The sequence below is a fragment of the Canis lupus genome, chromosome 5 (assembly GCF_003254725.2).
Source record: "Canis lupus dingo isolate Sandy chromosome 5, ASM325472v2, whole genome shotgun sequence".
Lineage (NCBI taxonomy): Eukaryota > Metazoa > Chordata > Mammalia > Carnivora > Canidae > Canis > Canis lupus.
The window spans coordinates 20,938,595-20,951,112 of NC_064247.1; the positions used below are offsets into that span (position 1 = coordinate 20,938,595).

The 12,518-nt window shown below is 38.3% G+C and overlaps 1 protein-coding gene across 6 annotated transcripts in view; it reads right to left on the reverse strand.

The window, feature by feature from the left end:
* BCO2 (beta-carotene oxygenase 2) overlaps window positions 1-12,518 on the reverse strand; it is a 54,356-nt gene continuing 41,838 nt past the window's right edge. For 4 of the 6 annotated variants that reach the window (XM_049109451.1, XM_049109453.1, XM_025465527.3 and 1 more), the window contains 4 exons: window positions 5,052-5,189; window positions 3,387-3,569; window positions 2,447-2,557; window positions 1-1,219 (listed from right to left, as the gene is read on the reverse strand). In XM_049109451.1, the coding sequence (XP_048965408.1) occupies window positions 1,106-1,219; window positions 2,447-2,557; window positions 3,387-3,569; window positions 5,052-5,189 (546 nt within the window). In that variant the 3' untranslated portion in view covers window positions 1-1,105. The remainder of the gene's footprint in view (window positions 1,220-2,446; window positions 2,558-3,386; window positions 3,570-5,051; window positions 5,190-12,518) is intronic. The other 2 variants (XM_049109454.1, XM_049109450.1) reach the window with 1 other exon arrangement.

Here is a 12,518-nt window from a genome sequence, read left to right on the forward strand (position 1 = left end):
TTAGAACTTTCACTTTATTGCCACAATATAAACTCTTACACACAGCATTTGTGTACCTGTGGGAACACTTCACTGAAAAGAACAGGGTTTATGATGTCTGCAACAACTCCTGAGGATAACTGGGAACAAACTGGCGATGCTGGTCCAGGGTTGTGCATGTATCTAACTGCGAATTCACAGTTGCCTAGAACTACAACTCTAGGAGGCTTCCCCAGCAACATGCAACATGCAGAGGGAGGGAGGACAGTGTAACGGGCCTGAAACTGGACTGAAGTGGATGGAGGAAGTATAACTGAAGGAAAAAGGAACAAGGGATCTTGAAGGTATTGGCAAAAGTGTGGCTTACATGACAGACATATGGCAGATTTGGGCGGTTGTTAAAAACTGGTGGGGGGGGGTTTAGGAATGTAGAGATTATATGGCCTCTAGTGCCACCTGTTGCCCAATTGAATGAAGAACTACCAACTCCTCTTCAATTTCTGGAGAACCATATACCTGGAGATGAGAAGAAATTTTAGTGACATCCCTCAAAACAACCCTCCCAAGGCTGAGCTGGGGTAGAAGGTGGCAGCTGGCGGTTCAACTGCTGTGCCCTCTGTGGACAGCGGAGAAACAGTGTGGAAGAAAGCTTCTAAGCATGACATAACTGGCTTCCTGTCCTCCCTGGGCCCCTTTGAAGCTGTGCTAATAGGCAGGCTGTGATGGAAGAAACAAAGTGCTTTTTAGAGCTATATTCATATCTTACTATCTATAATTATTTGTATTTTTTTTCCCAAGTGTGAGGACCTCTGTCACCTCCCGACCTGGTGGTGGTAATAACACAGCTCTATTTTTTCTTTCGTGTATTCTTATGACCTAGAGGAAGATCTAGCTAGTAAATATAAATTTAAAGCTCTCTTCAAAAGGATGTATCAACACTTGCTTCATGTTTTTAAGGATGAGCCCTAAGAAATTATAAAACCATGACTATCTCAAGAACTGTTTTTAATAGAAATTTTAAAACCAGATGTCTGTGGTTTGGAAGGGAAGGTATTCTTTTTGTTCTCTCTTTTGTACAGAATATGTTCATCTCAGAGCTAGTTTCCAGGCATTTCCAGGTGTCCTATCAGGTGGCTACAAAGGTGCCATGGAACCCATAAGGCATTCGCACGGGCACTTCTGCTCGGCCCAGTTCTTCAAAGTTCTTGGCATCCAAGACTAGGAGAAAATTGTTTTCATTCTAGAATAGAAAGACAATACTGAAAATCCTTTTGATCATGTCTTATGCATCTTCCTATCTATCTTCAGCATCTCGCACAGTGCCTTGGCTATCTATCGATTCACTAAATGTTTGCTGAATGGCTGAACTAGCCTGAAAAGGAAATCATAGCTGAAGAAGTTCACACAGAGAGTGAAGAAATTAAGTTGTCTATACCAATTACCTTCATAGAATCTCTCAGAGCTTAAGGATCTTTTTACCTGTTCCTTTTCAATCTCCTAAGAGACATAGAATTTTTTTCTTCCAAATTAGAAATGCCTCCATTTAGTGTTACTTTGGAGCTGTACAAAGGGTAGCATTACAAGGCACACTGATATTTGCCCTGGCCTAATTACAGGAGTGGTAAGTACATGGTGTGAGGACAAAGTCCTTCTAGGCCTATGGCAGATATTAGTAATTGATCATAGCACTTTCCTCACTGAACCCTTAAAAAGCCTCAGAATCCTATACCCAGGCAGTCACTAATAACTGATTTGCCACAAGACTGCCTTAGACAAGAAGTTAAAATATCATGATGACTGAGACACTAAGGCTCACCCCATTACACTTTTGGGGCACTCCGATGAAACTGGCAGTACAAATGGTGGCATGAACGTCAGACTAGATGTCAGAAGACAGACTGAAACACTGTCTTTACCACTATGAGATCTGACACAAGCTGTCTCAACTTCTAAAAGTTACAAATTCCACATGCATAAAATGGTATCCAACAAAGCTGTTCTGATGAGTAAATATAGTGATATGTGTGAAAATCGTTTGTAAATGAATTTCTGTGCAAATATAAATTATGACTATATAGAGACAGAGCTTTAAAGCAATGATAAAGCACAGATTATGATTTTTAAAAGGGCATGTACATGTGAATAGAGGAAGAAAAGGGAGAAAGTGCTGTATTGGAATCAAAAACTATTGACAGGGATCCCTGGGTGGCGCAGTGGTTTGGCGCCTGCCTTTGGCCCAGGGCGCGATCCTGGAGACCCGGGATCGAATCCCTCAGTCGGGCTCCCAGTGCATGGAGCCTGCTTCTCCCTCTGCCTGTGTCTCTGCCTCTCTCTCTCTCTCTCTCTGTGTGTGACTATCATAAATAAATAAAAATTAAAAAAAACTATTGACAGCATCACTGAATATAATCCTCAAAAGGCTCAGTGCTACTTTTCTCTCTGACTAGTGATGGAAAGATATATCTACCTGGTCCGGGGTGATCACCACTGAGAGAATAACCCCACCATCTTCTTCTCTGGTTCCTGGTGCTGGGACAAACACAGGTTCCGAGGGGTAAAAGCCATCTTCTCTCCAAATCTAGAAGTCCCCCAAAACAGTATTTGATTGAAGGCTAGTTATGATCAGGAAGCTTTTGATAGCTTTTATCACATGTCATGAATTTGGCTGTCAGTACAATATTCCAACAGTAAAAGAATCAGGCTCACTGAGTTGAGTGGAGGAGGGGGGTGCTTTTGCAGCTGCAGACTCCATCATTATCAGACACAATTTGTGCAATTATAATTTCTCATCCACCTGAAATATAAGTGTCCCAACAACCTGAACCCCATGATTTCTTTAAAAATAATATCAAGCGCAGACTTGTTTTTCTGGGCTTGTGATTCATTTAAAACTCCATAGATGGAATATACCCCTAAGCCTTAGTGATTCCATGGTTCTCAAACTTAAGAAAAGTAAATGGCTGAGCTGCTTATATGTTAAAGAATCTCAAAACCTACTTTAACAAAACAGAAATTCAATTCAAATATCATGATGACTGAGACACTAAGTGATGTGAGTAGAGGAAGAAAAGGGAGACTCATTCAATTCACTACTCACATTCAATTCAATTCAAAGGGCAAAGCAGGTCTTTTAAAACTTCAGAAAGAGAGGGATACGTGGGAGGCTCAGCTGATTAAGCATCTGCCTTAGGCTCAGGTCATGATCTCAGGGTCCTGGGATCCAGCCCAACATCATCAGGCTCTGCTCAGCGGGGAGTCTACTTCTTCCTCTCCCTCTGCCACTCCTCACCCCACTCATGCCCTCTTGCTCTCTCTCATATAAATAAATAAATAAATAAATAAATAAAATTTAAAAAATAGAGTTCAAAAAAAATAGGGTTCAGAAAGGAAAAAAATATTTTCATTACCGTCAGTGTCTTGTTCACCACATCAACCTTGATCAGAGAATCCCCCACCAAATGCCGAAAGCCACAGCCGTAGAAGAAGCGATACTTTTTGCCACTGAATTGGCCATAGTTGATCTGGGGAAATTCAACACCTCCTTCCTCCTCAAGATCCTCAGGATGTAGATTTTCATAAGCACACCAAATCTAAAAGAGATCCCAAAAAAGATTTGCAGTTGTTGCTTTCTTTCTCACTTATTTTACACAGCGTAGGTCAGTGAGAGGACTGAGTTTACCACAGGGCTTGGGAATTGAGACTTTCTAAGTATTTTTATCCATTGTTCCTCTTTCCATCATATGTACGAATGCATAAAAGATTATCGAGTTTGAGGGCACCTGCGTGGCTCAGTCGGTTAAGCATCCAACCTTTGATGTCAGCTCAGGTCATGATCTTGGGGTTGTGAGATCAAGCCCCATGCCAGGCTCTGCACTGTGTATGGAGCCTGCTTAAGATTCTCTCTCCAAGCAGAACCCCTCTTACTCTGTTGGAATGTAAACTGGTGCGGCTGCTCTGGAGAATACTATGGAGGTTCCCCAAAAAGTTAAAACTAGAGCTATCCTACAACCCAGCAATTGCACTACTAGGTATTTATCCAAAGGATACAAACATAGTATTTTGAAGGGGCACATGCATCCCAATGTTTATAGCAGCAATGTCCACAATAGCCAAACTATGGAAAGAGCCCAGATGTCCACTGTTCATTGACAGATGAATGGATAAAGAAGATGTGGCATATTATATATATATATAACATATTATACACACACACACATAAAGGTATAGAATGGAATATTATTCAGCCATCAAAAAGAATGAAATCTTGCCATATGCAAGGATGTGGATGGAACTGGAGGGTATTATGCTAAAGTGAAATAAGTCAGAGAAAGACAAATACTGTATGATTTCACTCATATGTGTAATTTAAGAAACAAAGCAGAGGATCAGAGGGGAAGGGAAGGAAGAATAAAATAAGATGAAATCAGAAAGGGAGACTAACCATAAAAGACTCTTAACTATAGGAAACAAACTGAGGGTCACTGGAGGGAAGGTAGGTGGGAGGATGGGGTAACTGGGTAATGGGCATTAAGGAAGGCATGTGATATAATGAGCACTGAGTATTATATACCACAGATGAGTCACTAAATTCTACCTCTGAAACTAATAATACAGTATGTGTTAATTTAAAAAAAATTCTGCCCTTTTGCACACATACCCTCCTCTGCTTGCACACATATGCACACTCAAACGAGAAAAAAAAAAGATTATCAGGTTTTGTGACGGTCACATGGCATGTGGAAGTGTGCTTTTTTACTCTACTAAAGCTGAAATATTTATAGCTACACAATGACATGCCTGTGGTAAGTGCAAACTATTTAAAGGTGAAGATGATCAATACCAATATCAAATACTTAGATGATCCATAACGATTAGAGAATTGCATGTTTCAAAATACAAAAAGTAAACAGAGTGCTGACTCCTACTCAGAATTCTGCTGTTCCTGTGACCTTACCCTGCTCAGTCGAATGTTATCAGACTTATTGGGCACCAAATATTGTGTAGAACAGCCAAGGAATAAAGCAATATGACTAAAATTCAAAGTCTTCGTCTAATGTCCTTTCATAGCGTACCTTTCCATCAGCGTGTTTCACAGCACTAGCTGAAGAATAGGACAATGGGCTGAGGTTCTCTCCCTCGGGGTCATTCAAACTGACATGTAAGGGCAAAACAAACCTTCGAGGGAAAGATCTTCCCACTGAATTATAGACCTGTTCAGGAGAGACAAAGAAACAGATGAGAAAATGTCATTCGTGGGATAACAGCACATCCCAATAATTTATACCCAGGGAATATTGTTGGCATTCGTAAGTAATTGCCTAAGTGATAATTTTCATTCATTCATTTATTCCTCAAATATCTGCTGAGGATATCTGTCTACCTCCTATAGGCCAAGCACTGTTTTAGACCTTGGGAATGCAACGGTGAACCAAGTCTCTGGCCTCATGGAATTCACATTCTAATGGAGAAAGGATGATAATAAATAAGAATTAAAACACAGGTTATTGAACGAATGTCTAATAAACAAATGATTACATAGCTCAAGGTCTGATAGTGATAAGTGCCACTAAGAAACATACTGCAGGGTGAGAGCCTACAGAGTAACAGGGTGCTTCCTTCCTCATGTTTGGTCAGAATGGGCCTCTGCATTAGAAAAGCATTAACATAGTAGACCTGGGCTGCTGAAACCTGGCACATTGTCAAGAACGGTCTATTTTCACAACTAGTCAGTCGTTGGCCGGCACCTGGAAATTAAGCTCTTAGAATGTTTTGTCTGACAAGAGTGGTTTTGCAGACCTGAGGTCTTGAGCCACACTGTACTAGCTTCTCCAGATACTAACAATGTGATTTATAATGAACACCTGCTTCCTATGGGCATATGGAGGCTCACTAACCCAGGTTGTGTAGAGGCTATGGGCCTATGCGCCAATCCCCAACAAAACCCGGGACAACCAGCTTGGACAAGCTTCCCTGCCATGTAACATTTCACACACGTTGTCACAACAAAGTTGCTGAAGAGTTCAGGCCTGTCCTGTGTGACTCCACCAGAAAGGACTTGGAAATGTGTACCTGTCAGTTTTCTCCAGGCATCATCCCATGCACCTTTTCATGTGCTGATTTTCCTGAGATCTGTGAGCCCTCCTAGTGAATCATCAAACCAAGGGGGTTTGTGACTTTGGGGACCCCCAACACAGATTATGTTTAAGCAGGAGACACTAACAAAATAAATGGGGTTTTTTTTCTGACAATAAGAATGCTTTCAGCACATTTTCTTCTCTTGAACTACTGTTAAGATGGAGGGCAAACTGCCATTTCCCTTCATACACTTGGTTCATATCATCTCCATCTCACACAGAAATGTTTTTACCAAGTAAAGATTTAGTGCTATTGTTAAACTTCACAAAGAGATTTCTAAAAATTAATTTTAAATTTATTTAAACATTTCTTTTCTTTTGCAAAACCATAGCTGAACAAAAGCACTTCCAGTACTGATGGATTAGGTAATGTCGATCAACTGTCCCACTGAAAACAGCTAAAGAAGCTGGACAAGATTTTTTAAATAGCTGTGTGTAGGCACTGGTGAGCTAAAAAGGCAGTGAAAATCAACAGGGCAGAGATTTGAAGAGAGAAGGAAACCCACAGGTAAATAAGATACTGGGGGGCAATTTGTCCCCTCAGGATATCAGCTGCTTCTCAAAAAGGCTGAGAAAATGAGAGAATTTCTTTATTAGACTTTTTAATCCTGAGATCATTGCAGATTGGCATGGAATAATGCAGAAAGATAAACAACTGATTAAAAATAGGCAAGAGACTAGAATTAACATTTCATCAAAAATATACAAATGGCCAATAGGTACTTGAAAAGATGCTCAACATCATTAGTCCTTAAGGAAATACAAAATTAAAACCACAATGAGACACTACTTCACACTAGGGTGGCTATTGTCAAAAAAATAAAAACAAAAACAAAATAACAAGTGCTGTGAAATATGGAGAAATTGGTCCCCTGTACATGGTACAGCCACTGTGGACAACAGTCTGGTAGTTCCTCAAACAGATATAGAATTATCATAGGATCCAGCAATTCCACTTCCAGGTGTATACAAAAGGAATTTAAAACAGGCTCAAATAGATACTTGTATCCTGATGTTCATAACAGCATTATTCGCATTGCCAAAAGGTAAAAAACAATCCACCCAAATGTCCACCAACAGATAAGCAGACAAAAAAATGTAGTATAGACATACAAGGACATATTTAACCTATAACAGGAATGAGATTTTGATATATATTACAATATGGATGACCCTTGAAAGGATTATATTAAATAAAATAAGCCAAACACATACACACAAAATCTTTGGGGCACCTGGGTGCCTCGGTGCATCTGCCTTCAGCTCAGGTCATGATCTCAGGGTCCTGGGATGAAGCCCTGCATTGGGCTCCCTGATCAGTGGAGAGTCTGCTTCTCCCTCTCCTATTGATTCTCTTTCTACTCATGCTCTCTATCTCTCTATTAAATAAATAAAATATTTAAAAATAAATAAATGAACAAATAAATAAATCCTGTCTGATTCCACTTATATTAGGTACCCAGAGTAGGTAAATGCATAGAAACAGAAAGTAGAGTAGAGGCTCCCAAAGGCTGCAGAGAGTGGGGAATAGGAATTTGTTATTTAATGGGTAGAGTTTCTGTTAAGGATGGTAAAAAAAAGTCTGGAAATGTACAGTGGTTATGGCTGTACAACACTGTTCATGTACTTAATGCCACTGAACTAAACACCTAAAAATGGTTAAAATGATAAATTTTATGTTATGTATATTTTATCACATAAAAAAATAATGCAGAGGGATCACATGTATCCTTCATCCAGATTCACCAATGATAATATCTTGCATAACTAGAGTACAATATCACAACTGAAAAATTTACATTGATATTAATCCACCAACTTTATTCGGATTTTACCAATTCAACATGCATTCATTTGCGTGTGCGTATTTAATTCCATGCAATTTTATCACGTGTAAATTCATGTAGTCACCACTGCACTCAAGATATAAAATCACAAGAATCCTTAATGTTACCTTTATAAAGATATAGCCACATCAACTCCCTAACCACTTGACCCTAGTGAGTAGAGACTTTGATAGTTTTGAGGAACTAAAGGGACAAAAGTTGGAATTCAATAACTGCCAAAAAAGGAGAAGCCCTGATAAACCCCTAGTTCTTTGGGTCAAGACCCTGCAGGTCAGCACCTAAGAGTAAGAATAAACAAGAAATAGTCCAACTCTTTCAGGGACTGCATCCTTCTTCAAAATATCTCAATCCCTATAACTAGATTAAGAATATCTGGGACTCCTCATGTACCCTAGCAATCTGCCAGAAGAAAATAAATTTCTCTGGTGGAACATATCGTCCTGGGTCTCAAAATATCTCTACAATTTTTCAAACACAATATTCTGTATACAACAAAAATTAGAGAACACATGAGAAGACAAGAATTAGAGAACACATGAAAAGACAAGAGAGCATGATTAAAAAACAAAACAAGGTAACAAACAACAGAAACAGGGCCACAAGGGATCAAGATATTAGAAACTATCAGACTTTAAGTATTCTGAATAGGTTGGAGGAAATTCTTTTAACTTGAGCATTGTAGCAGAGAACTAGAAATTATAAAAGAGAACCAAATTAAAATTCTAGAACTGAAAAATGCAATGAGATTAAGAACCTAGTGGCAAAGTTTAACAGCAGAATAGACACAGCTGAAAAAAAAAATAAACAGTAAGATAGATAAGAAGAAAATATCCCAAACAAGATGCTTAGAGAGAGACAAGAAAGGTAAACTCTAAAGAGAACATAAGCAACAAATGGACAGAGTGAAAAGGAGTGACGTGTGTATTGCAGTCTCAGCAGAAGAGAAAGAAAGGATTTACCAGAGGCAGTATTTGAAGAAACAATAGGTGACATTTTTCAAAATTAATGAAAGACATCAAACCATAGATTCAAGTATCCCTAAAAACACCCATGTAAAATAAATAAAAAGAAAACTATATTGAGAGATACCATAGGACTAACTACAGAAAACCAAAGAGAAGATTTTAAAATGAGAGGAGGAAAAATTATCAACTTCAAAGGAGCAAAGCTTAGACTACTGATTTCTCAACAGAAATCAGAATACAAATATCTTTAGAATGTCAAAAGAAAATAGCTAATAACATAGAAGTCTTTATCTATGTATCTATGTATCTATACTTTATCTAAAGTATCCTTCAAGAAAGAAGGTAAGATAAAGATACGTTCCTGACAGGCAAAAATAGAGATTTCACCACCAGTATATCTGAACTGTAAGGAGCACAAAAAGATGGTCTTCTGTCAGAAAGAAATGATTCCACACAGAAGTTCAGACAGACTGAGAGGAATTAAGAGCAATTGAAAGGTACAGATGTGGGTAAATGGGTATGCGGAACTATGATTACATAAAGCAATATTAGTAATAATGCCTTATAGGCTTTAATATAGAAAGAAAATTAAAATACACAACAGCAGTGTATAAACCAGGAGTAGAATAAATAGAGTTAAAGCATTCCAGAGTTCTTACACTGTATGCAAAGAATTAAAAGAATCAATTTATAATACATTGTGTTAAATCAAGGATCTATATTTTATTTTATTTTTTTAGATTTTATTCATTTATTCATGAGACACACACACACAGAGGCAGAGACACAGGCAGAGGGCAAAGCAAGCTCCATGCAGTGAGCCCAACGCCAGACTCGATCCCGGGTCTCCAGGATCATGCCCTGGGCTGAAGGCAGCACTAAACCGCTGAGCCACCTGGGCTGCCCAAGGATCTATGTTTTAATCTCTAAAATAACTACCAAAAGAATGTATACCAAGCTAATGGGCAGAGGGTGAAACAAGGTTTGGAGGAAGGGAGATAGAAATGAAACAATAAAATATACTCAACCAATCCAGAGAAGACAAGAAAGGAGAGAAAGAATCAATGACACAAATAGGTAGTGAATAGTAAGATAGGATTTTTAAACCTTAGTATATTGGTGATTATTCCAACTAAAGGCTCAAATAAAAGTCAAGATTTAGGCACCCAGTGGCTCAGTCAGTTAAGTGGCTGACTCCTGATTTCAGCTCAGGTCATGATCCTGGGATCATGGGTCCTGGGATGGAACTCTACTGCAGGATCCGGGCTCAGTGGGGAGTTTGCTTGAGGATTCTCTGTCTCTCCCTCTGCCCATCTTCCCCCACCGCACATGCGCACAACCCTCTGTCTCAAACAAATAAATCATTTTAAAAAACATCAAGAATTAGCACAATGGATTTTTAAAATATATGTTGCTTACAAGGTACACATTCAGAAAGATTAAAACTAAAAAAGTAGAAAAGTTAGAGCAGGCAAGCACTATGCAAAAAAGTAGACTTTAAGGCAAAAACCATTACTCAGAAATAAATGTTCAATAAATTATCAAGGTAGAACAATTCTAAATTTGTATATACATAATAACAAAGCACCAAAATGTATAAAGTAAAATTTAACATAATTAAAGGGGTGTCTGGCTGTCTTAGTTGGTAGAGCATGTAACTCTCGATCTTTGGGTGGGTCATGAGTTCGAGCCCTACATTGGCGGTTGAGTTTACTTTAAAAAATAATATTAAAGGGCAGCCCAGTGGCTCAGCTGTTTAGCGCCGCCTTCAGCCCAGGGCCTGATCCTGGAGACCCAGGACCGAGTCCCATGTCGGGCTCCCTGCGTAGAGCCTGCTTCTCCCTCTGCCTGTGTCTCTGCCTCTCTCTCTCTCTCTCTGTCTCTCATGAATAAATAAATAAAATCTTTTTAAAAATAATATTAAATAAAACTAACATAACTATAAAAAGAAACAGAAAAGTCTATAGTCTAAGTAAGAGTTTTACTATGCCTCTCATGTGATATCGGAACCTTATATAATAAGCAGCAATCAATAAAAACAAGCATGATTTGGATATATATAAACAAATATGACTTAATTGACATATATTAAAACACTACATGCAAAATTCAGAATATATACTATTTCTAACATACATGAAGCATTGAAAAATGATCTTGTGGGCAGCCCAGGTGGCTTGGCGGTTTAGAGCCACCTTCACCCCAGAGCATGATCCTGGAGACCCAGGATCGAGTCCCACTTTGGGCTTCCTACATGGAGCCTGCTTCTCCCTTTGCCTGTGTCTCTGCCTCTCTCTTTTTCTGTGTCTCTCATGAATAAAAAAATAAAATCTTTAAAAAAATAAAATAAAAATTACCTTGTTCTGGGTCATAAAGCAAATCTCAATAAATTTTATAAATTTAAAATCATACAGTAATATTAAGCTGAAAATTAATGGCAGAAAATAACTAGAAAAATCCCAATATATTTGGAATTTTAAAAATATGTTCCAAAGAAGATACCTCAATGAGAGAAAATTCTTTAACTGAAAGGTAATAAAAATAAAACATATCAAAACTCGTGGGATGCAGCCAAAGAGAAATTTATCATCTCAAAGACATATGTTGTGGGGGAAAGTATAAAAAAATAACAAACTGGGCAGCCCGGGTGGCTCGGCAGTTTAGTGCTGCCTTCTGCCCAGGGTGTGATCCTGGAGACCCAGGATCGAGTCCCACATCAGGGTGCCTATATGGAGCCTGCTTCTCCCTCTGCCTGTGTCTCTGCCTCTCTCCCTCTCTCTCTTTCTCTCTCTCTCTCATGAATGAATAAATAAATAAAATCTTTAAAAAAATGAAAAAAAATAACAAACTAAGGATCCATATCCTTAGTTAGAAAGAGGACACATTAAGCACAGAGACAGTAGAAAGAGTCAGAGAAAGACAAATACCATATGATTTCACTCACATGTGGAATCTAAGAAAAAAAAAGAGGATGATAGGAGAGAAAAGAAAAAAGAGGGAGGCAAACCATAAAACAGATTCTTAGCAATAGAGAACACAGGGTCACTGGAGAGACATGGGTGGGGGATGGGCTAGATGGAGGATGGGGATGAAGGAGGGCACTTGTGATGAGCCCTGGCTGTTGTACGCATCTGATGAATCATTAAATTCTACTCCTGAAACTACACTGTATGTTAACTAACTGGAATTTAAATAAAAACCTAAAAAAGAAAAAAACAAAGTAGAAAAGGAAATAATAAAAATAAGAACAGAAATTGATGAAATGGAAAACAAACACACATTAAAGAGCACCAGCAAAGGAAAAAAGATAGTCCTTTTTGAAAAGCTTCATTAAATTAATAAGACACTGGACTGGCAAGCCTTAGCAAGCAAATGAACAAAAAAGACAGGAAAAATAACCATATTAGAATAAAAACAGGTGGTATCAATTAACCCTAGGTACATTTTTTTAAAACATAGAATGACATTATGAATAACATCCAGTAAATAAATTTGAAATATTAGATGTCATGGATAAATTTATAGAAAAACTCAATTTACCAAATTTGACACAATGAAAAACAGAAAATCAGAATAATCCTATATTATTAAAG